The sequence below is a fragment of the Nothobranchius furzeri genome, chromosome 8 (genome assembly GCF_043380555.1).
Source record: "Nothobranchius furzeri strain GRZ-AD chromosome 8, NfurGRZ-RIMD1, whole genome shotgun sequence".
NCBI classification, from domain to species: domain Eukaryota; kingdom Metazoa; phylum Chordata; class Actinopteri; order Cyprinodontiformes; family Nothobranchiidae; genus Nothobranchius; species Nothobranchius furzeri.
The window spans coordinates 59,171,167-59,196,125 of record NC_091748.1 but is presented as its reverse complement, the minus strand read 5'-3'; the positions used below and the strand labels follow the sequence as shown (position 1 = coordinate 59,196,125).

Genomic DNA, 24,959 nt, shown 5'->3' with positions numbered 1-24,959 from the left:
TGAATAATTCAGGAAGGTACTGATACTGTCAAGAATAAAACTGCTGATTTCACTTTATGTGAGAGATTTTACACAAAGAACATGTTTTTTTGACCATAGAACTATATTAACTTAAGAAAAAAATCATAACATGTGAGTTGTATTGATCAAGGACATCATTCAAGTTTGTCACTGTCTAATCTGTGTGTGTGTGTGTGTGTGTGTGTGTGTGTGTGTGTGTGTGTGTGTGTGTGTGTGTGTGAAGTCTCTTACCTCAGGCCGCACTGACAGGGCAGTATTGAAGGCCTCTACAGCTTTGTTGAACTCCCCGCTGAGGTTGTAGAGAACCCCGAGGCCTGTCTGCAAATCCGGGTCAATGCTGTCCGAGTTGTGCTGAACCGCTTCCAGGAAGATCTCCTTGACCTCTGGCAGCAGTGAGCTGTAAACACACACACACACACACACACACACACACACACACACACACACACACACACACACACACACACACACACACACACACACACACACACACACACACACACACACACACACACACACACACACACACACACACACACAGAGAGAGATTATTGTGACTTAAGGCTGCAGCGTGTGCCATGTAAACTTTCATCCCTACAAAGTAAAAAGGAGTGAAGGATGTGAGATTGAAAGGAAACTGAGCGGTCTTCTGGCCTCATTGTTTTGGTAAAGATAAGAGCTGCAATTTCTGAAGTTTGTTGTGTTCTTAGATGTAGTTCCTGTATCTGACCGAAAGGTGGCACTGTGGTGTGAGCGAAGTGAAGAGGAGAGGAGTAGAATAATGGGCTCGACACACGGTAGGCGACATCGCCTCTCCTCCATTCATTTTCAATGAGACATGCGCGACAAAGCGATAATCGCGGGTCTCCCTCCTACCAAGCGAAACGCGAAAAACGTGCGCGTGAAATTTTGCACTTGTGCACGTGTCGTACACAGGCGACCCAGCGAGGCGATCCCAGAAAGTTGAAACATTTTCAACTTTTCATCGCTGTCGCTCGGACGAGGACCAATCAACGGAGGTTTCATTCACTGACCAATGAGCGGACAGGATGCTCCGTACACCTCCGAGCAAACATGAAGGAGAAGTTGATAATTATTATGTTTTATATAGTAAAATCAGAAGTAAGATTTCACATAACTCTAGCAGCACCTTGTGAAACATCATCTCTACCACTTTTTTTAAACTCTGAACCGCTTAAATAACCTTAATTCCCTCCAACCTGACACAGCCAAACAAAACAACGGAAGTTTCAATTTCGCCATGGAACAGAACGCGTAGACGGTTTTCCGCTGGCCGCTGCCGCGGGTTGCCTCCTGTGTGTCAGGTAATAAAAGCGACAGCGACAAATTTCGCTGATCGCGGTCGTTTGTCGCCTCCCGTGTGTCGAGCCCATAAAGGATGATGGCGTTCTGAGACTCGAGTCTACGCTGCCTGTTTTTCCTATTTTTGCCTGAACTAGCTGGAATGTAACAAATTGGCGACGAGGATGGCGACGGCAGGGGTGCCGCTTCCTGCTCTGTTTCTGCCCTGACGGGACAACCAGGAATTCCGTTCAACATGTGGATGAAAATGTTCGAGAACTACCTGCTTGCTATCCATGCAGAGGGGGATGACTGGCCTGACGCGCGTAAGCGCGCGCTTCTTCTACACAGCTTGGGCACAGAAGGGCAGAGAATATTCTACTCATTTGCAGAGGCAGGTACTACTTATGATGCAGCTGTGCAAGCTCTGCGGGCACACTTTAATCCAGCTATAAATGTTGTGGTGGAAAGACACAAATTCAGACAACGAGCGCAGAAGCCACATGAAAACATAATGGAATGTGTGGGTGTGCTGCGAGAGCTAGCAGCAACATGCGGATTTGCTGCAAATACAGAGGAAATGATACGTGACCAGCTGATTGAGCATGCAAGTTGTCCTAGAGTCCATGAGAGGCTTTTGGTCCAGACAGATGCTAACCCTACCCTCAACACAGTACTGAAATTAGCATGTCAAGTGGAGGCAGCCATTGGGCACGCGCAGACTCTTTCAGCAACGACAGAAGCCGCAGCTGTACAGGAAGTGAAAGTGAAACCAAAACGTCCATTCAAGGCAAGAAATAAAAATGCTTGCTCAGAGGAATACAAAACCACTAGAAAACAAGAGAGAGCTTGTTACAGATGTGGTGCTGCTACACACCTTGCTGATGCACCAGAATGTCCTGCGCTAAAGGTGACATGCAGAAATTGCAACAAAAAAGGACTTTTTTCTCGTGTATGTGAAGCCAAGAAAAACACAGCTGATGTGGGAGAGATGGTTGTACTGGAGTTAAATACAGTGCAGATGATTCATAATGGACAAGATGTGGACAAAATCTGTTGTGATGTGTCCCTGACTGCACAATCAACAACATGTCAAGTGGAACTTGTGGTAGATACAGGTTCTGCAGTGTCCATCATTCCTGAGCGGCTGTATGAAAACTACTTCCAGCATGTGCCACTGAGTGAACCTCCAAAAAGGTTAGTGACTTATACCAAAGATCACGTTCCAGTTTTGGGCAGTTTGACTGCTCTAGTCCAACATGGCTCAGTTGCAGCTCAAGCCGAGCTGTATGTGGTTAAAACTGGCTGTTACGGATCCTGGGCTCCCGCACCTTGTATGGCCCGGTCCTGTTCCCTCTCTGCTGTTCAGGACCTTGGACAGGTCCTCCATCAGGCTGGCCTCCGCCTCGGCCCGCCCACTCTGCTTCAGCTGCGGACAGTCTACCGCTGATGAGACGCTCTTAAAAGATTCCTGTTTCGGTTTCTCAGCGGGAGAACCACAGATTAAACCTCTGTCTTTCTCTCCTCGATTAACTCGGTTTGGTAATTCGGATTGACTTGGTGTGACTTCAACTAACAGTAAATAGTATCCTTGGTTCGTTTGGAAGATCTGTTTGATTCTGCCCCCGTGAGGCCGTTTGTTTTCGTTTTTAGCTTTATAGCTCGCTTTAAGTTGTGTTTGTAATAATATTGATAGCCGTCGAGATTTGGTTTTTAGTTAGTTCCGGCTCTTTGTTTTTCGTTTCTAGATCTAGTTATTGTCGTGTTTTCTCCCCGGGACCGTTTGTCCCAGGTGTTTTGAGTTATCTCCAGTTTCTCCTTTGTGTGTTTTGTTTACGTACATTCATTTTGAACTTTTCCAGTCTGGGACTGTGTATTTTGGGTTGAATTCTGTGAAATAAAACCCTTTTATTTACTCTCACCCCTCCTTTCTCCGCATCAGTTTTTATGTTACCCCTTGCCACAACGCTTAACACCTAGGGTTTGTAACATAAATGGGGGCTCGTCCGGGATTTTATTTCATAAAACATCAACGTTGTGGTTAAAAAGATCCCCTGGTGCGTGTGTGTGAGTGTGAGTAACAGGTGTTTTTGTTTTGCAGACTCAGGCGACTGAAACCTGATGGCCTCCTTCAATTTACAGGCTTTTGTGGAGGCCCCGTCTCGCCGGCTGCTGGAGGGTTGCCGTAAAACCGATTTGTTACAAGTGGCCGCCCACTTCGAACTAGAAGTCCCAAAACAACTCCGAAAAGAGGAGCTACGGACTTTTGTGGTTGAGTTTCTTACGGATCAAGGTGTGATCCCACCCCTTTCGGATGCCGGTGCTCCAGCGGCAATGAGTGAGGAGGAGAATGCAGTTCCTCGGGGTTCGCCCCCTCCCTCACCTCTATCTTCGGAAGGTGAACCTGCTCAGCCTTCGCCCCCTCGTTCTCCCCGCTCTCCAGAGAGACTCCGATTAAAGATCAGGTTGGCCCAGCTCCAGATCGAAGCCGAGGAACGGGCACAAGAGAGGAAACTAAAGGCGGAGTTGGAAATGAGACGATTGGAACTTCAGACAAACGCCGACACAGCTGTGCGGATACGACAATTAGAGTTGCAAGCTCAAGCAGATGCCCATGTGAAACAAGAGTCCCGTGTTGACCCACCTTCGAGCCCGGACGATCGTTCATCCATAAAACCAGCACCAGAGACATACAGTACGCCCTCCTCATATCACGCTTTTGATCTTGGCAAATGCATTCCTCTGATGCCCAGTTTTAGAGAAGCTGAAGTGGACGGCTACTTTGTGGCTTTTGAACCGATCGCGTCGGCTCTCCAGTGGCCTCGGGACGTCTGGCCTCTGCTTCTGCAATGTAAGTTGACTGGAAAAGCTTTGGAAGTAATGTCGGCTTTGTCTGCAATTGATAGCCTAGATTATGACTGTGTGAAAGCTGAAATATTAACAGCTTATGAACTTGTGCCGGAAGCTTATTGTCTGCGGTTCCGACGCGGAAGACCTTTGGATGGTCAAACCTACACAGAGTTTGCTCGTGAAAAAAGCATTCAGTTTGAAAAATGGTGTTCTGCAAGTAAAGTAAATTCTTACGAGTGTAGCGTTATGGATTTATGCTCTTTTATGAAAGAGAAACCATGCTACGTATTAATTCGGAATATTAATTTTAATAAATCAATAACCAAATTTTATATTGTTCAGAAGACTCAAAGGTTGTTTTCATCCATAAACTGCCGATAATATCTGAGTGTCTGTGTTTCAGTTCAATGAGGAAACAAGTTTGAAGGATTAAAAGTTTTAATTCTTCAAATTAAACTAATGATTTTGAAAATTGACAAACAGGAAATAACAATCACATTGGCAACTTTGTGGGACAATCTTTTAACAGTTTATATGCTGTTCTTGCTCAAATAGACCTTCTGGTGAATTTATGAAGATTGAGAATGATGTGACATGAATGCGTGTGTGAGTCTGATTTTGCTTCAAGAAGAAACAGGTGTCTGAGTGAAGTGATGGTTTGGATAAACTTAGGTCTTATCAGAGAACTGCATCAAACGCTAAAACCGTGCTCTGTCTCACCGAACTCTTGTGGACCCTCTTTCGGATCCGGGCCGTGGAGGATGTTGTGGTTCATCCAGATGACACCGGCGGCTGACAGGAGACATAGGTGTCGAACGGAACCGGTCCAGAGTTGCCCTCGGTACACGTGGATGGTAGAGCGTTTTATCGATGCGCTTTCTTAAGTTAATTCACTCAGAAATCAAAAGACTCGGTAATGAGTCTTCGTTAGAAGTCGCGATTCAGCTATTCTGCCTGGCTTGGCAGAAACAGCGTGAAAGGGGGGAAGAACGAGCCAACAGGCTCTGCCCCCCCTTTGGTTTTCAGGTCTGTTCTCTCTCGTTGTCCAACACGAACTGCCATAAGACTGAAAACTTACCAAAAACCTTTCTCTTCTCAAAGCAAACGTGCGTCATCAAATGTGTCTGGAGTTTACTGTGAGCAGGTGTGTGTGGATGTGTGTGAATGTTTGTGCTTGAGTGTGTGTGAAGGTCAGTAACAAACATTCTCAACATTATTTAAGAATGGATTCATTAAACCATTATAATTACCCCAAAGCTAAATAGTCATTCATTTGATTAATCACATTTATAATGAGCAAAATGATAATGGTTACTTTAACATTAAAATCAAGAAAAAGAAGTTTAAACTTTATGTTTTGACTTGGTCTGGGTACAACTCATGTAAACACATCTTCTGGTAGACTGCAGGTGGCAGATGTTATGGTTTCCTCCCAGACTCGCTGGCGTTCAGATCTTAATCTGTGGGCGAAAGTTCTCAATGACCCAGCTTTGACCTAGCTGCATCCAGCACCACCTTTGTGATAGAAAACCCATATTTCCTACGTGAGTTAATCCTGTTAGAGGAATTTAAAAGGCAAATACCCGACAGGATTGTTCAATATTTAAATGAACAAAAAGTGACGTCTTTGTGCGCCGGGGCCCTGCTAGCTGATGAGTTCTCACTCACGCACAACCTAGAGAGAGAGATAAAACGGGAATTTCCCGTCGGGCCCAGAATAACCTCCTCCCCCGATCCTAATAAACGAGAAACCAGGGAGTGTTTCTATTGTCGTGAAAAGGGTCATTTAATCCGAGATTGTTATCAGCTAAGACGGAAGAATGAGAAGAGTCCTCCTAGAAATAAAAGTGTGGCTTTTGTGAAAAAGTCTCATGTTTCCGCTCCAGTCGGTCACCTTGAGGACAGAGATGTTTCTGATCAGTGTTTTGAGCCCTTTACCTTTATGGGACACGTGTCATTACCAGACGTTCCAGATCTTAAAGTGTCTGTAAAAATCTTGAGGGATACTGGAGCCTCCCAGACCCTCATCTGCAAAAGAGTGTTGCCCTTTTCTGAAGCTAGTGCGGCTGGCTTTTCTGTGTTATTAAAAGGAATCGAAATGGGAACTATGCCCAGCCCCGTACATAAGATTCAGTTAAACAGTCCGATTATAAGTGGCGATGTGCAGATGGCTATTTGTGAAGAGCTGCCCATTCCAGGTATAGATGTGTTGTTGGGGAATGATTTGGCTGGTGGAAAAGTCAACCCTACTCCTGAACTGGTAGAGGTTCCTATTTTACCTGAACCTGTTGATGTTTTTCCCGTGTGTGTTGTTACTCGGTCACAAAAAAAAGGTCTTGACAATTCTGACATCAACCTAGAAGATTCTGTGTTGCAGCCTCTCCTATCTGAAATGGAGACAAAGGAGGAAAGCCCTGCCCTGGGTGGTTCAAAGCAGGAGAAAGCTGACTCCCCAAATTTTCCTATATCTGCTGACATCCTTTCATCTATGCAACAGGAGGATGAAAGTTTACGGGATTTATTTGACCGAGTGGACCCTACAGCTGATATTCAGTCGGGTCAGAGTAAATATCAATTAGAAAATGGAATATTGTTCCGATGTTGGTCCCAGCCTTCTGCCCAAGGCGCGGACTGGGGAATGACTAAACAAATAGTGATACCCACGCCCTTCAGGGAAAGAATCATCTCCTTGGCACATGAAAGTGACTGGTCGGGTCATTTAGGGATTAATAAGACTTATAATTTGCTGTTACAGCATTTCTTCTGGCCTGGTATGAAAAAGCAAATAGCTGAATTCTGTAAGAGTTGCCATGTGTGTCAGCTAGTCGGAAAACCTAACCAGAAAATACACCCGGTTCCGTTATATCCTGTGCCTGTGGTTACCACACCTTTTGAACATATAGTGGTTGATTGTGTGGGACCTCTTCCTGTTACCAAGTCGGGAAAAAGGTTTCTGTTAACAGTCATGTGTTCTTCCACTAGGTTTCCAGAAGCCCTCCCTTTGTCCTCCATAACCTCTAGGTCCATCATCAAAGCCTTAAATGGCTATTTCTCGGTGTTCGGTCTCCCGAAGGTTTTACAGACCGACCAAGGCACCAATTTTAAATCTCGGCTCTTTAAGCAGGTTGCTGAGACTCTAGGTATCAAACACGTCACCTCCTCAGCCTACCATCCCGAAAGTCAAGGTGTGGTAGAACGGTGGCACCAAACGCTAAAATCCATGCTTAGGAAGTACTGTTTTTCTACTGGTCGTTCTTGGGATGAGGGACTTCCCTTTGTTCTTTTTGCAGCCTGTGATGCGGTCCAGGAGTCATTGGGGTTTAGCCCCTCCCAGTTAGTTTTTGGTCACACTCCCAGAGGACCCCTTAAAGCCTTAACGGAGCGCTTTCTTTGGTCTGGCCCTAGTGAAGGTGAAAATATTAACAAATATGTTGCTACGTTTCAGGCCCAGTTGAGAGATGCAAACCGCCTAGCCCAAGAACACTTACACCACGCTAAGAACAAAATGAAGGTACGGTTCGACAAAAAGGCGAAGCACAGAAGCTTTGCTGTGGGAGACCTTGTGGTGGTTCTGAATCCCTTGTGTGGGTCCTCTCTCTCTCCCAGGTTTGAGGGGCCCTTTGAGGTCCTAACGAAAATAAACGATCACAATTATGTGATAAAAACCCCGCTTAGAAGGCGAAAATCTCAGCTGTGCCATATTAACATGTTGAAACTCTATAGGCCAAGACGGGAGACCAGTTCCATGGTGTGTGCACCGGTCTATTCTGAGATTTTGTCCCCTGATCTCCCTGAGGACTCCAGCCCAGTTTCTGTTCAACCTATAAGTCCGCGACTGTCAAACTCTGAGGCTCTTCAAGAATTTCCCCTTACCCTTCAGCATGTGTCATCTGCCATAAGAGAGGAATTGATTTTCCTCATTAACGATCATCCAGATTTGTTTCATGACGTACCTACCCAAACTCCTTTGGCTGTACATGATGTGGAACTTGTGGATCCACATCCAATTAAACAACATCCCTATAGAGCCAGTCCCCTTAAGAGACAAGCGATGAAAGAGGAAACTGAATATTTAATTAAGAATGGTCTGGCAGTGGCCAGCAAGAGCCCCTGGAGTTCTCCTTGTCTTTTGGAGAAAAAACCTGATGGTACCTTTCGTTTTGTAACCGACTTCCGTAAAGTTAATGCGGTGACTGTGGCTGATTCTTTTCCCCTTCCCAGGGTAGATGATTGCGTAGACAGCGTGGGTGCTGCTACTTTCGTAGCTCGACTAGATCTTTTGAAAGGCTATTGGCAGATTCCGTTAACTCCTTGAGCTTCTGAAATTTCTGCATTTGTAACTCCTGATAACTTTCTCCAGTACACTGTTCTCCTGTTTGGAATGAGAAATGCTCCTGCCACCTTTCAACGTCTGATTAACTCTGTGTTGTCTGATCTTCCTCATTGTAGCGCCTACTTAGACGACATTGTTATTTACACCTCCACCTGGCCCGAACATTTGAAAACCCTACGTGAGGTATTTGGTCGACTGAAACAAGCACAGCTCACTTTAAATCTGGCGAAATGTGAGTTTGTCAAAGCCACTGTAAAATATTTGGGCAAGGAGGTAGGTCAAGGTCAGGTTAGAGTGTTACAAGATAAGATTCGAGCTATGGCATCTTTCCCGGTTCCTTCGACACGGCGAGAGCTACGACGATTTCTGGGGATGGTGGGTTACTACCGTGGTTTCTGTAGAAACTTCTCTACAGTAGCTAAACCTCTGACCGATTTGTTAAGCACAAAGACGCGTTATGTATGGACTCCTGAAACACAGGTGGCTTTTGAGGCTGTGAAAAACCTCATGTGTTGTGCTCCTGTTCTTGCAGCTCCGGACCTAATGAAACCCTTTAAACTAGAAGTAGATGCCAGTGCTGTGGGGGCTGGTGGGGTGCTCCTGCAAGAAGACCAGGATGGGATTGACCACCCTGTGGGATACTTCTCCAAAAAGTTCAATAAAAATCAAATGAACTACTCCACAATCGAAAAGGAGACCTTAGCCCTCATTCTGTCACTACAGCATTTCCACGTCTATGTTGGCTCCTCTTCCTCTTCCACCATCGTCTACACCGACCACAACCCCTTGGTTTTTCTAAAACAAATGTTTAACCACAACCAGAGACTAATGCGATGGGCCCTGCTTTTACAGGAGTTCCCCATCGAAATTCGTCACAAGAGTGGTGCCAATAATGTCTTGGCAGATGGTTTCTCTCGTGGCTGTCTGAATCTTGAAATTCCGTGAGGGTCTCCCTGGTAGGTGGTAGAGACTCCTCCTCTTTAGGGCGAGTCTGTTTGTTGTTTTCTATAGTGTTGTGGCGATAGAGGTTAGCGTTGCCTGGTTCTCCAGACATCTCGGGAACAGTCGGTGGTACTGGGGATCAGCACCACCTGATATTTTCTGTTTAATCAGCCCACCTCTAGTCCACATGAAGAAGTAGGGGTTAGTTAGCAAATGTCTGGTTAGGTAGCTAGCGGGAGCCCTCATGGTATTAAAGATACTGTTGATAATGGTAAAAGAAAAAAAAAGTTAGACATCAGTCTTTGGTTCAAGTCTTACTGTTTTCTCCTTTTTTTTTGTTGAAGGAGAGGGCTGTTACGGATCCTGGGCTCCCGCACCTTGTATGGCCCGGTCCTGTTCCCTCTCTGCTGTTCAGGACCTTGGACAGGTCCTCCATCAGGCTGGCCTCCGCCTCGGCCCGCCCACTCTGCTTCAGCTGCGGACAGTCTACCGCTGATGAGACGCTCTTAAAAGATTCCTGTTTTGGTTTCTCAGCGGGAGAACCACAGATTAAACCTCTGTCTTTCTCTCCTCGATTAACTCGGTTTGGTCATTCGGATTGACTTGGTGTGACTTCAGCTAACAGTAAATAATATCCTTGGTTCATTTGGAAGATCTGTTTGATTCTGCCCCCGTGAGGCCGTTTGTTTTCGTTTTTAGCTTTATAGCTCGCTTTAAGTTGTGTTTGTAATAATATTGATAGCCGTCGAGATTTGGTTTTTAGTTAGTTCCGGCTCTTTGTTTTTCGTTTCTAGATCTAGTTATTGTCGTGTTTTCTCCCCGGGACCGTTTGTCCCAGGTGTTTTGAGTTATCTCCAGTTTCTCCTTTGTGTGTTTTGTTTACGTACATTCATTTTGAACTTTTCCAGTCTGGGACTGTGTATTTTGGGTTGAATTCTGTGAAATAAAACCCTTTTATTTACTCTCACCCCTCCTTTCTCCGCATCAGTTTTTATGTTACCCCTTGCCACAACGCTTAACACCTAGGGTTTGTAACACTGGCACAGCGCTTTTGGGCATGGACTTATTCAGAGCACTGAGACTGACTATTGATAAAGATGCAGTGAGCATTCCAGAAACACCAGGCACAGTTGAGGTAATCAGAGCTAAACCTGCAGCTGAAGATAAAATAGGACTGGCCAAAGGGTTCATTCACCGCCTTAAAGTGAAAGAGGGGGTCACACCAGTTCAGCAAAAACTACGCCGGCTTCCTCTGTCCGTTAAACAAGCTGTTTCTGCAGAGATCGACAGACTTTTGAACCTGGATGTTATAGAGAGGATGGAAGCATCCCAATGGGTGTCCCCTATTGTTGTCACACAGAACAAAAATGGAACAGTGAGGATGTGTGTGGACTTACGTGAACCAAATAAGGCTATAGTGATGGATAGTTGCCCACTTCCTCATATGGACGACCTATTTGCTGAAACGAGAGGTGCAAGAGTGTTTTCCACGATAGATTTGGCCAACACATATCATCAAGTACTACTTGCAGAGGTGAGCCGGGACATGACCGCTTTCATAACACACAAGGGACTGTTCAGGTTTAAGGGGGTTCCATATGGTCTATGTTCAGCGCCAGCCGCATTCTCCAGAATGATGTCCATTGTACTCAAAGGTCTCAGAGGTGTTCAGAACTATCTGGATGACATTATTGTTCATGGTGCAGAAAGGACCATGACTGCAACTTACAAGCTGTTCTTGCTGCTCTCAAGGAAGCAGGACTGCAACTTAATGTGGAAAAGTGTCAGTTTAACCAGACCAGCTTACGGTTCCTGGGGCATGTAATCTCTGCTTAGGGTCTACTTCCAGATGGGAACACATCAAGGCCATCACTGAGGCCCCGGCGCCTAGTGATGCACCTACTCTGCGTTCATTTCTGGGACTCACCTCCTGGTACGCAAAGTTTGTGGACAACTATGCTACTTTGGTGGAGCCCATGAGGGAATGTTTGCGGAATGATACCTTCCATTGGACTGAGGCTGCTCAACTGAGCTTTGAAAAGGTAAAATCAGGCATTGTAAACAGTGCCGCTCTGACAGTCTTTGACCCCAGCCTGCCTACAATGGTTTCTACAGATGCGTCTGACTATGGGTTGGGAGCCGTCTTGACTCAAGTGCATCCGAATGGCACAGAAAAGACAGTTGCTTTTGCCTCACGCACATTAAGCATGGCTGAGCGGAAGTATTCAGTTGTGGAAAAAGAAGCACTGGCGTGTGTCTGAGCAGTGGAGAAATGGAGATCATTTCTGTGGGGTACCAGGTTCACGCTTCGCACAGATCATCAGGCGCTTACCACCTTGCTGGCCACGAAAGATTTAGGCCATGCAGGTATGCGCATTGCTAGGTGGTCTGCCAGATTGTTATGCTTCTCATACGATGTCATTTATCGGGCAGGTGTACACAACCTTACGGCGGATGGGTTGTCACGCTTGCCTCTACCTTTAGATGCTAAGGCCGAAGACATCACAGAACCTGACATGGTGGCTCTTCTGGAAACAGACTTGCGAGCTCTGTGTCTGATTTTGATGCAGCAAGTGGGGCATGTCCAGAACTAGATGCTTTACGTGCACAGATTAAAGGGGGTTGGCCCAAAACAGCTAAGTCCCTGCCTCCAGTGGTGAAAGCCTACTTTGCTGTCAGAGATGAACTGTCATTGCAAGATGTGAAAGTGTTCAGAAGGCCCCACAGGTTAATTGTTCCAGTTGCGCTGCAATACCAACTGGTTACCTTGGCACATGAGACACACCAAGGTGTGGTTCGCACTAAACAAAGACTGAGAAATCTGTACTGGTGGCCAGGGATGGACAGTTGCGTCGAGGACTTTATCAGTACATGTACTACGTGCAGATCACATGATAAAACTGCAAGGACGTACCCAGCACTCCTACAGCCGGTCCCATTTCCTTATGGGCCCTGGCAAAGAGTGGGCATTGATGTGGTCGGCCCATTTGAAATGGTGACTTGGGACTGTAGATATGCTGTAACTCTAACTGACTACTACACCAAATAGCCAGAGGTTGCCTTCATGCCAACTGTCACCACTGCTGCAGTCACAGCCTTCCTTACTTCAATCTTCTCTCGATTTGGGAATCTGACTGAGATTGTAAGTGATAACGGAGCACAATTCACCTCAAAGGGATTTGCTGATCTTCTTTTGGAGAGGAACATTGTGCACAGGAAGGTGTCTTTGTACTACCCCCAAGCTAATGGAGCTGTTGAACGCTGGAACCACATTCTTAAAGAGACAGTCTTCACAGCGAGGCAGGAACAGAAACCCTGGAAGGATTTTGTTACTAACTTTCTGCTGGCATAACGCGCAACCCCACACAGTACCACTGGACTGTCGCCTTACGAACTGATGTTTGGAAGGAAAATGCGTTCTAAAGTGAATGTAGGATCCGTACCATCACTGACATCCCAAGCTAACAAGGAGTTACGCTCCCGGGTCAGTGAGAAACAGCAAGCTGCAAAGAAGTACGTGGATGCAAAACGCGGTGCAAGAGTGCCAAAGTTCAAGGAAGGCAGCTTTGTGACAGTACGGAAACCGTTTCATGTGAAGAAAGGCTTGTCCAAGTTTCAGGATCCAACCAGAGTAATACGGAGAGCGGGTTCACATTCGTATGTCCTAGAGGATGGCCGTACATGGAATGCTTCTCATCCGTCTCTTATCCCGGCAACATCAGAGACAACTCTGGGCTCGCCTGACCCCATACAACATCAACAGCAACCAGTAGGTCCACAGAGGCCTGCGAGGATTAGAAAGAAACCAGCTTGGCTGGAGGAATTTGAACATTGATTGTTAATCTATGGCCTTTGGGGGGGAGTTGGGATAAATGTAAAAAAAAAAAATGAACAAAGGCTGTGTTATTGTTAGGGATGGGTACCTTTGACATTTGAATCGATTCGGTACTAATTCCCGGTACCTAGGAATCGATACCGGTACTTAACGGTACCAATTTTCGATACTTTTGAGTGTTTATTATTTTAATTCTCTTTTATAATTAAATACATATTTTTCTCAATATATAACAATATTTGATAAATATCACGATAAATAACATTCAACTGTTTGTATTTTAACATCGTCCTTGTAGTTTTATAAGCTGATAATTAAACTGAAGCAAACATCTTTACTGTGAACTAAATTTACTGTGTATCTTCATTCCTTTTGCCGTTCTTTTTTCATTTGATTTTTCCTATTGGGAAGTTAGAATTTCCGAGGAGAAAGCGAACGCACCATTAGCTGATAACGGTGGCAATGGAAGCTAACATATCAAGCTAACGTTATCTTAAACAGTTTATTTAACTGCTGGAGCAGATTAAAACAATGATGCCTCACACTTAGATCGTTGTCACTGGTTTCATCTTCACCCAATCACCCGTCGCATTTAGTAAAGTGAAGCCAAACTTTAGAGCGCGTTCATGTTCTTCTAGTCGGAAATTCAGAGTTCTGAGGAGAAAGCGAACGCACCATTAGCGAAATGGAAGCTAACATATCAAGCTAACGTTATCTTAAACATTTTATTTACCTACCAGAGCAGATTAAGATGAGGATGTCTCACTTAGATCGTTGTCGCTGGTTTCATCATCACCCAGTTACTCATCACATTTAGTGAAGTGGACCCAAGTTTTAGCGTGCATTCTTTCTACCATGCTGCTCTGTTTACAACTGGCTCGCAGCGAGCGACGACATAACACTCTTGCGCAGCTGTCTTGGCAAGTTCTCGTTATGATGGACGGGTACCGAAATGAGGCACTGTTTGAAATGACGTGAATCGGTACTCGGTTGGTAGTATGGAATTCGGTCAGTGCCTTAAAAAGTACCGAATTCGGTACTCATCCCTAGTTATTGTATTGTTCTGGACTTAATGCATAAGTGTTACAGGAAGTGAAAAAAAAAGTGGTTGTCATGTATGACATAGAAGTTTTGTTAAACATTCGGGACTATATTTGTTTTTTAAAGGCTTAAGCAGTAAGAATGAGAAAAGTATATAAGCCTTGGGTGTTCAATTAAGTCATTCGGGTACCTTGACAGGTTGGAATGTGTCTGGGAAGCTAATTCTGATGAGTTCAGTTATAACTGCATTTTTTTATGTTACCCGTGAGATCTTTCTAAACAAGGGGGAAATACGTTGTGTTCTTAGATGTAGTTCCTGTATCTGACCGAAAGGTGGCACTGTGGTGTGAGCGATGTGAAGAGGAGAGGAGTAGAGTAAAGGATGATGGCGTTCTGAGACGAGTCTACGCTGCCTGTTTTTCCTATTTCTGCCTGAACTAGCTGGAATATAACAAAGTTGAGCCTAGCAAAAGGATGGAGGGTGAAGCAGAGATACGTTAGAGAGCAAACGGATGCCGAACGGAGGAGACGGTTAAAGAGAGCGATGGATTGAGCAGAAGAAACGAAAAAGCTGATGCTCCAGGGGGGATAACTCATTAATTGAGTTCCACCTGCATCTCTCTGCACCGGCTAGACAATTAATGATTTGATGACATTCAGCTTTACATTGGGAGAAGAATTAGGCCTTTTAAATCTGATATGTCATACAAGCTCATTTATTGGACTTAACATTGGAAAAAAAATCTGTCTTCCTAAACTAGCTAGATTTGTTTGGCTCTGTGCTTAATTTCCCTCTAGTGAAACTAAACTAAATAGCAGCTCAGACTTTTGAACAAAATATTGACTTCTTAAGCAAAACAAATGTGTCACGATCTCCCCCTGCCTTCCCGACTGTGTCTCTCTCCTGCCCTGATTAGTCCTTATTGTTCTCACCTGCCCCTCGTTAACCTGCCCATGTGTTCCTGATTTCCCTGTGTATTTATACTTCCCTCCTTGTACCAGTCTTCGTCGGATCATTGTATGTGCATGTGCTTGTTTTGTCCTGTCGCTCCCATTCCACCATTAAAACCATTGTTAATTTTCATCCGTGCCTGCTCTCCTGCCTCCTGAACTCTCCACCACACATGGTCTACCATCTCCACTCCTCCCAACATGACAGAATGATCCGACCAACCTGACAAAATGTGGCTTTAAACCTGCAGGAAAGCATTTAAAACTTGATGTCTTCCTTTATCATGTTTTTCTTAACATCACCAAATTATCACTTTTGTCTTTAACATCTTTATAACAAGAGCATGAGGTACAACTCATGAAAATCTTTTTAAAGCAAGTTGTGCTTCATTTCCTGATTGACAGAATTCTTTTGACTTCTGGTTGCAACAAACCTTTTAGTGCAGGTAAACAAACGATTGAACGAACGAACAAACAAAAAAAAAACAATCATCTTGATTCCATCAAAAGCAAACATAAAATTCCAGATGACACATGGGTGTGAACCCCAAACATTAAAGGGCTGCAGCGTTAGGCCTATTGATTTGCACCATCGTTTGCTCCATTTACGAATGATTAATGAACTTGTTAACACTCCAGACAATTAACTGTCTTCATTATTGATTACAGCAGGCGTTTATTTATTTTCCAGTGATTTGCAGCCTCTCCGTTTAATTTCACCAAAGAGTGAAAAGGACTTCAGAATTTAGTTTTGAAATTTACCAAAACTATTTTATTCATAAAAAAGTTAATTAATTTTAACCTGTTTAACCCTAACGCCCCCCAGTTGGGGGCCTCTACAGTTTCATGTCCCAAACATCTACAACTGTCCACATTCTCCAAACACAACTAAAACCACAATCAAACAGCCCAGATGGGGAACAAGGCCATTTTAAATTGTAATAAATTAAGATACAATGATATTTGAACTTTATTTTAAAATAGCATCTGACCTTCTCTGGTGTCTGCTGGACAAAAAAACTTGAACAAATTTAGTTGAGGACCCCTGGAATAAATAAAACAATTGACTAAATTTCCTAAATGGAATTTGAACTCACAACATCCATCCTGTCAGCACTTTCACACAAGGCAGCTCTTCTAAAATAAAGTTCAAGTATTATTTTATCTTAATTGATCAAAAACCAAAAATAGCTTTGTTTACAATCTAAACTGTTTTGATTGTAGCTCTGTAGCTGTGCTCGGGGAATGCAAACAATCACTGACACCTGGGACATGAAACTCCAAAGGCCCCCAGGTGGGAAGCTCCAGGGTCCAAAGAAAAAAAGGCCTAGGGCCTAAATGGCAAATCTGCAAACAAGCTAGGTGTTGTACGCAAACACGGTCACATGGTACTTGAGTAAATAAAAAATGTTTAATCACAGATGCAACCTAAACAAGGTGTAGTCATGCTTATATTCACTTGAAGTGATTCACATCTGATTTATGTACTTTTTATATTGAAGTCTTTTATAGGCAAATATCCTGTGATGGATGAATGCCAACAGCTGAGGCTGCACAATATTATTAAAACAGCAAACTGGGATAAAATCAGGCATGAAAAATGAAAACTTTCAGATTTCTTTGTCAAAAGCACATTCAAGGTGAGTTTATAATATTTTCTACCACCTTACATCGGTGATGACATGAACAGCACATTCAGGCTCAATCTGACTATTTCACTTTCTTTGCCTCATAAAAGTAAATGCCACTGTGCTATAGCCTCAGTTTCAAGCACCTTTTAAGCAAATATTCAATTTGTGCATTTTCAATGATCCGTAAGAACCCGGTGTTTTATGTAAAACAAGCGTCAAAGCGGATTTATAGCTCCATGTTCGGCAGATGGTATGAACTCTTACCTTTCGTATCGTGTCATGTTTGAAGCATAAGACATCCTGCGTTGAGAGTTCGGGGATCCTATCAGGTGGGTCTTGCCCTTCAGCATGTTCTTGTACTTGGGATTGTATTTCATCCAGCAGAGCAGAGCCTCACAGGCGTCGTTACGCATACCAGTGTTGGTCAGGCTCACCGCTAGAGCCATGAGGGCAGGGAGGTTGTTTGGGTGAAGTTCCAAACACCTGGACAGAGACACGATCCAGACATAGGAAAGGAGAAATGCTGTAAGGTGTGCACTTCAAAGAGAAATGTAGATTTGACGAGCATTAATTGGGACAGGCTGAAGCAAAGGAACGTCAGGCAGAGGTCGAGGATGGATGCTCTGCTACAGAGAAGCAGGTTTGCATGCTGCCCACACCTGGAGGATTTTAATTAGCTTTGCATTTAGAGAAACACTCTCTGTGATGTCACCAGCGATGGGGAGTGTGCTTGAGATGATTGCTGTAGTTATATCCCAGAATATATCGGATGAATCATACCTACGGTGCCTTCTGTGGTCTTTTTTGACCCAGAAAGTGTAATAAAGCTGGGTGAAAGATGTAGATTATCTAGATAGGTGAGAGGCCAAAACAAGATTTGACTTTCATCAGACAGACTTGATTTGCTGCGGCTGATTCGCCTGCTTTCTTAAAACCATCGCAATCCCACACCAGCTAAATTATTTCAGCCTCCCGCTGTGAAGAGTTGTTGGTGTTGATTCAGAAATGCGTGACCACACACACACACACACACACACACACACACACACACACACACACACACACACACACACACACACACACACACACACACACACACACACACACACACACACACACACACACACACACGAGAGGATGTTTAACGAGAGGATGATTAACTCCTCAAAGGGAAAGCTTAGATTTTGTGAAGAGGAGTTTTGTGTTGTCAGTGTCTTACCTGCAGTTTACGATTTCATTTAGAAATATGTCTTACATGAGGACAATGAACAATGTTCCATCACGTTCTCAAGCCAGCCAAAGGTTGTGTAATCCCGGCTTTCCACCGTGCGTGTATGTAGTACTCAGTTAGCCGCCGTTATAGTCAACGGCCGTGTCTCCACAGACTGCAAAGCAGAGTGTCTTGTGTAGTGTTTTGTATCTCCGAAAAAAATTACACAAGTCTATTTTTTATGCACTATACTCATCAGTTCAGATCAGGTCAGACATGGGAAAAGTGTAAAATATCTGGCAACTTTCAAAATAAAAGACACGTGCAGATTTCAAGTTGCCTAAATAACAGAAAAAAGTACATCACCTGTGAAACCTCTGTAGCACAGGCAAAAATAACAGGAAATAAACCACAGACCTTCTTTGGATACATGCTGCCATCTTTCTCCTTACTTATAATTGATCAAACTGCTGAAATCGCACGTGGTTTTTGCAAATCTGGTGATTTTGTGACCTCATTGGGCCAGTTGTGTGGAACCCTTTTGCTGCAGATTTACAACTAAAATGGTCCTGAAGGAAAGCAATGCACTGTGGAGATTGTGGTGAAAATACATTAGTTACGTTGAGCGCTGCTTACGCTTCCAGTGAAAAGTCCAGGTAAAAGTTTGCTAAATTTACTCAAAATGCAAAATTTAGTGTTTCAAGATGGCTCTGAAAAGGATTTAGTGCTAGTTTGACTCATTTCTCTCTGAGAACTCAAACTGAGATCTTCTGACTGCATCTGTAACATCTTGACTATCATCTCCACTGTTATCCACAAAGGAAAATTTACAAAACCCCAAACAGAAGTTCAATAATTCTCAGTTTTTCTCACGTTCAGATTGAAACTCCTGTATAGGAACAAAACTGAGCATCGGTTAAAAACACGGAAGAATAAATTATTCATCCTTCTGCTTCTTTAGTTTCCCAAAGCGATGTGGTTACATTTCACAGAACTGCAGAGACATGCCTTAGTGGTGAAAAGTGAATTATGTCAATAATAAAATAACGAGATTCTGAAACACATTTTTACAACATTACTGAAATGTGTTTTGTTTATCTGAAGTGAAACCAGTGTAGCGACAACAGGGCAAATGCCAGTTGAACGTCTAAAATCGCTCCATCCCTCCACAGATGGAGCGATTTTGTAATAATCAAAGTAAAATTTCCACCTAGAAAACCACCTGAGATTAGAACAGTATTGATATGCATGAGCCGGTGCGATTAGGACAGGTACTGGTAGGGACTGAAAAATAAATGATGATCGTTCTTCCTAATCCATCTAACGAGAAGGGAGGTGCTGCTATCCTTCTCAGTGGTGTTTGTTTACTGCAGAGAATGGATAATTTTGTGAAAACAATTGAAAAAAGGAAGGGTTGATTCTCATCAGTGCCTCTCTCGAGTATTTTCAGTTGACTTGTCAGTGTTCACAGTCCAAGAAAGGTGAAGTTTCTGGCTTCAGTGTTATGAATGAAACTGGGCCACCTCCCATTGAGGACAACAGTCAGAGCTCTGACTCTCGCAATCAGCACCCTTGTGGGATAAGAGGAGTTCCTGCAGGAAACACTCTTCCAATCAAGAGTTCTGGTGATTCCAAACTAACTGGGATTTTCCTCTATGGTGCTCCAACAACATCTACCTTTATATAGTCATTATGCTTTAGGTTTCATTCTCACTGGGTATAACGATGTCAAAAGCTTGTAGAAACCTCCAGACAGTTTTATTCCTGAGCTTAATCCTTGAACCGCTGTTACACATCAGCAGCTTTTCTGTGCCTGTGAGCAATTTATAACTTTTTACGACTAACTGGATGCAGTTGCTCCCTCATTACCTTTGAAGACATACAATCGCTGCCTGCTCATTTTCATTTTCAGCCTGTGTGGTGCCCAACACTTGCCAAGCCTGCAAGGGAAGGAAAACAGATATCAGTAAACAGCAGAGTAAAATGCCACGGTCTCCAACGCTGGAGGAACAATGAGATGTTAAACACAGTGGTTCAGAATCTCCAGCCCACATGAGCTACACACTCCGCACAAACAAGTAGAAGTTAGTAAAGTTAATCACACATCTCCACAGATGACCTCTAATGTGTTTGAAACAACGTCACAAACACTCATGAGGGAAACCTTCTTGGATTGTTGATTAGTTTGGATTATTGTTCATTTTTCTCTTACAAATGTTGTCAGTTTATTTGAAGAGTAGAAATTAATTGTTAGTCAATATGGGTATAAAAGGTGTTTAAAGATTCTGTCTTGTCGGTGAAGTTTAAAGATCAAGTTTACTCAGATTTTTAAAGGGGAACTAGGCAGGTTTGGTTTGTTTTTAGCACCTGCTAGTGTCTGGTTGTAGAACCGAACACAAAACGTATCTCCTCGCTGTGCGTTCGTCTTTTTAACACTTTAATCTAACAGCTGAAACGTCCCCAAGCCTTCCTTAGTGTCCACAGGAGTGATTCAAAATGAAACAAATAAGCTGTGTTCATGCAGGAAACATGCTAGAGTTGGGCTGCAGCATGATATTTTATCATTATTATTTGTTTTTATTGTGACCAAACAGTCAATTCAGTTTCTGTATTAGTAAAGATTTTTTGTCTCCTCACATTTCATTATAAACAGTTAATTGGGTCACTGATTACTGTTCATTTGTTACAACTGTGCAATAACTGAAAATAACATAATGTATTCCAACCTGACCTGCATGGTTGTTGTCTTCTTCAGGCATTAAAGTAATTAAACAAAAGCAAACCTTTTTGTGTCTCAGTTTGCCTTTTCAGACTGAAAGCCCTCCTCCTATGTTGGAGTTTCATCTTTTCTTACAGGCATTTGGACATCTCCACCATACTTGTCTTTGTTGCCTGTTTCTAGCTGACTTCTCTGTCGTTATGGTTGCACTGCTGCTCAACTCCGAAAATTAAACCAGTCAAATGCAGCCTGTGTATGATGAATGTACAACAGATACATCATGTTGATCATCATTTAGTAAATGATGTGTAAATAAAGTAAAACACAGCAAGAAAAACTCTTGAAGTAATACTAAACAGTTTGTAACACTTTAAGCTATTCGTGTAAAAGTGAGTTTCAGTGATTGTGTAGGCAGGAACGTTACCAGATTCACATTGGACAACACTCTGCAGCCCTCTGCTGACCAGGAACCACACTTAACAGGTTTGAGGAGCAGGTAGGTGACCTAGGGGCGCTCTTTACATGCTGTTAGCTGTTCACTCTTCCGGTAGATAATATAAAGGATAGCAGTTAGCTTTTTCAGACTATCTCTCTTTTAGTCACTCTGAGTTTTTCATGCAGGCTAGTCTCCTACAACTATCTCCTGCATTAGCTTCTGACAGAAAATAGACGGTAAAACTCTGGGAATTGAAAATCCTGACAGATCTATGTCACACTGTCACTTAACATTCATGAACTCATCCATCTTGACTCGCGACGGAGAAGGCTGTTGTTGGTTTAGTTTAGGAAACAGCAAAGAACGTCTCGACTAGTAGAAGCTAACTGTTAGCATGAGCAACTCCACTACATGGCAGAAGTTTCTCCAGGCTTGTGTTACTTGTGGAGATATAACATAAATGCTGCAAGTCAGTGGTAGAGTTGCAATGCTGTTGGCCAGTCAGAGGGTGAGATGTCCAAATATCAGGAAATAACACTCCAAAACCTGCTGTCTGCAGCTCAGCTGTGGTGTGGGTCACTGCTAGTTCCTGGAAATGGTGCACCGGTTTATTTTTCTCTCTGTGCGCGACTAACAAGACATTCATTCCTACTAGAGACCACGGCAAATGTGTTCATTAAATGTGTGAACCACACCTTTGATGTTTGTGTTGTTTTATATCCAAAGATTCTGAGTTGCAGATGTTATTGACTGCAAGTACTATAATACAACAAATGCTGAATCATGGCGTTTGTCCAAATTTTTATGCAGACTGGAGGATTTGTTTTTATCAGTAAACGTGACTGAGTGGGTACACTGCTGTAAGCGTGAGGAGGGAGTCTGTAAAAAGAGCAGCGTGCAGGCCAGGGGGTGACATGATTTTATACGATTACTCATCTGTTGTACGTGTGTAAGGGCATAGTTAATATCTGGTTCTAAAGCAAATCTTTGTCGACGCTGTTTTGTTTGACTCTCGGAAACGAAGGGTGAAATTATTTCTGAATAATTCACAGTGGGGCAATGAGCCACTAAGCGCCCCAGAAGGAATTTCAGAATTGTATTAGTTCCATACACCGCTGGATAATCCTCTCGGCGGAATAACTGGCACATTTCTCTATTTTCCGGGGGATTCTGAAAGCACTTTGTATGACGGCTTTGCTCTTTCAGCTCGCAAAGAGGTCACACCTTTCGAAACGGGGGAGACTATCAAGAAAACCTATTGAGAATGAGGCATTATTCAGCTCCTTTGGCCAAATGGAAGTCCTCAGGAAGAGCCTGTACGGTATTTTTTGCAACCGTAAACAACAATTTTTTTTCTCTTCAAGAAAAAAAAATCTTTTGGCTGTTACAAGCAATCAGCCTTGAGCCTGCAAGGGCTGCCTGCTAAATCAGCTTCACACAGCCTGTGGTCAGCCGGGTGTTCTTCCTCTGCAGCTCCTCACAACACGAGGTGGAGTGAGTGGGGTTGGATTTAGATTAAGGTGTGCTCTGAAATCCCAGCTGATCCGGTGCATCTTACCGGAGCCGTTTAATTGGCCACCTATGTTGAAAATGTGCCACATTTCGAACAATGTGGCACATTTTAATGTCTCTGTGATTTACATTAAAGGCCCAAAAGAGAAAAAAGCCAGAACCAAGGTGTGTGATAACTTGCGTGCAAAATGAATTCACCTCTGAATCGTGAGGGTCTTGCAATACGGCTGCTTCCAGTAAAAGCACAGCGTCTGGCAAGTCTCCATCTCGGGATTTCTTTAGTCCCTCTTCGAATGCATTAGGCAGGTCCTTATACGGATTATCTGTGTGAAAGTAGTAACCCTGTCAGCAAAAAATAAAAACAGAGACAATGGCAATGTCAGTTACTCTTGTCCAAAATAAATGCATCCTGTTCAGTTGTGTATTTAAGCCTGAACTCCAGCTGCAAAAGATTTAATTTGTATTTCTTCTGCTTCACATGAAACCTGCACCGAGGTCCTCTGCGTTCATCTGCTCCCTTTAAAAGTTAAACTTTGCATTTTCAAACTCAGATTACCCTGGTGTGTTGCATGCTTTAGCTTTGAAACTGGATTTTCTGTGAGATCTGGCTCTGCCCAGGGATCAGTCAGAAAGCCCAGAAGACTAAGTTATGTGGTTTCCTCCTCAAAGAAGGTCAGCTGATGGTTGAGTGTTACTGTTCACAAGTTCCTCTGGCTGCAGATCACGGACTATGATGCAGGCTCAGACGTCCGATGGGCGTGGCCAGTTGCTGTGACGCCAGGTCTCAGGCGTTTTATTTTGTCAACATTTGGACTCAACTAATAGCTAACTGATGTGGAAGAAAGGAATGAAATAATCCGAAAACATTAAAATACACTTAGTAGTAGCTAAAAATAAATGTAAACATTTGAATATTTATTTTGTAAAATTATGAAAATGAATAGAAATATAAGAATTTGCTCAAATTCTCTCTATGGGCCTACTACCAAGAGCAAGACAATTATGTTGAATGTTACATTTACTATAATTAAAGGGGAACTAGGTGGTTTTGGCTTGCTTTTAGCACCTCCTAGTGTCTGTTTGTAGAACCAAAACCAAAACTTATATCCTTGCTGAGCATTCTTCTTTTTAACACCTTAATCTAACATCTGAAACGTCTCCCCAGCCTTCATTAGTGTCTAGATGATTCATCACTGAATGAGACAAATCAGCTGTATTCATGATTTAAAACATGCAGGAAACATGCTGAAACCAGACTGCAACGCCAGGTATGTCAGCTCAATCGTTTCTAAGCCCCCGACAGAGCCAGTCTGAAGTTGTAAGTGGAATATTCTGGCTACAGGGGTGATGGGGGTTGGGTGGCCTTTCATTAACCCTGTAAAGGGTCATTTTAGCACATACTGACTCAAAAAAAAAAGAGTTAAAAAGATGCAAAGCATCCCTTGAAATTTTTTACATTGTATAATTTATATACTTTTCATAATTTTACTAAAAAAAATTACAATTTTTAAGGTTATTAGTTGAGTCCAAATGTCTCAAAGCCTTTCTTCCACATTTGTTATCTAGTTCCAGAAAGAGTTGTTTTGACCTTCGACTGAATGATGCCTGAGACATGGCGTCTCAACAAATCAGATATCCGAACCCGCCCCATAGCTGGGAGTGCTTGTTGATGGTGGCATCATACTTCGCCTACTGACTGGCCCCGCCAATTTGGAAGTCCAACTCAGCCCAATATCAGTCCGCTGCACTCTGCAGCTGGGACCTTCAGACTGATGCACTGGAGTCTAATTTACCCAGCGTGTTGTTTTTATGCAACTTGAACTATAAAATCAAAGAAAGGCTGCTTTTGTGTAAAAAGAAGCTAAATGTTTTAGAGTAACTCTCGAGCACACAGACACAAGGTCTTTCTCTCTCATCAGTGACATCTGGAGGGTTTTCTGCCTCCTGCCACCTTTAAATGATAGTGACCTTCTCATGTGGAGATACAGACGAAGGAATCTGTGCCTGCTCGTTTTCAGTTAGCCAGTTTCGTCGAGCCAGCTCTTCCCACTCTGCTTGCATCTTGTCCCAGAACTCCGTGTCTGACTGCAAAGATCAGAAGGAGAGAAAGAGGAAACGCAGTCAGAGAAATTAGAGTGGAGGGAGGCGAGGAGGAGCAAGTGTGTGCTGTGGAACA

At 43.4% G+C, this 24,959-nt stretch overlaps 2 protein-coding genes across 4 annotated transcripts in view; one reads left to right on the top strand and one right to left on the bottom strand.

Moving 5' to 3' along the window:
* The window catches only part of pex5la (peroxisomal biogenesis factor 5-like a), a 159,492-nt gene that overhangs the window by 4,787 nt on the left and 129,746 nt on the right, over positions 1 to 24,959 (bottom strand). For all 3 annotated transcript variants that reach the window (XM_054752331.2, XM_054752332.2, XM_054752333.2), the window contains 5 exons: positions 24,752 to 24,868; positions 22,982 to 23,125; positions 19,986 to 20,056; positions 17,171 to 17,389; positions 253 to 418 (listed from right to left, as the gene is read on the bottom strand). In XM_054752331.2, coding sequence (XP_054608306.2) covers positions 253 to 418; positions 17,171 to 17,389; positions 19,986 to 20,056; positions 22,982 to 23,125; positions 24,752 to 24,868 — 717 coding nt within the window. The remainder of the gene's footprint in view (positions 1 to 252; positions 419 to 17,170; positions 17,390 to 19,985; positions 20,057 to 22,981; positions 23,126 to 24,751; positions 24,869 to 24,959) is intronic.
* On the top strand, positions 3,297 to 9,882 carry LOC139071558 (uncharacterized). The gene is made up of 2 exons (XM_070554177.1): positions 3,297 to 4,174; positions 9,793 to 9,882. Coding segments are annotated over exons 1-2 (732 nt in total). The 5' UTR covers positions 3,297 to 3,444; the 3' UTR covers positions 9,795 to 9,882.

Excerpts from the sequence above, each read along its gene's own strand:
- LOC139071558 (XM_070554177.1), top strand. The coding sequence starts at position 3,445 with ATGGCCTCCTTCAATTTACAGGCTTTTGTGGAGGCCCCGTCTCGCCGG.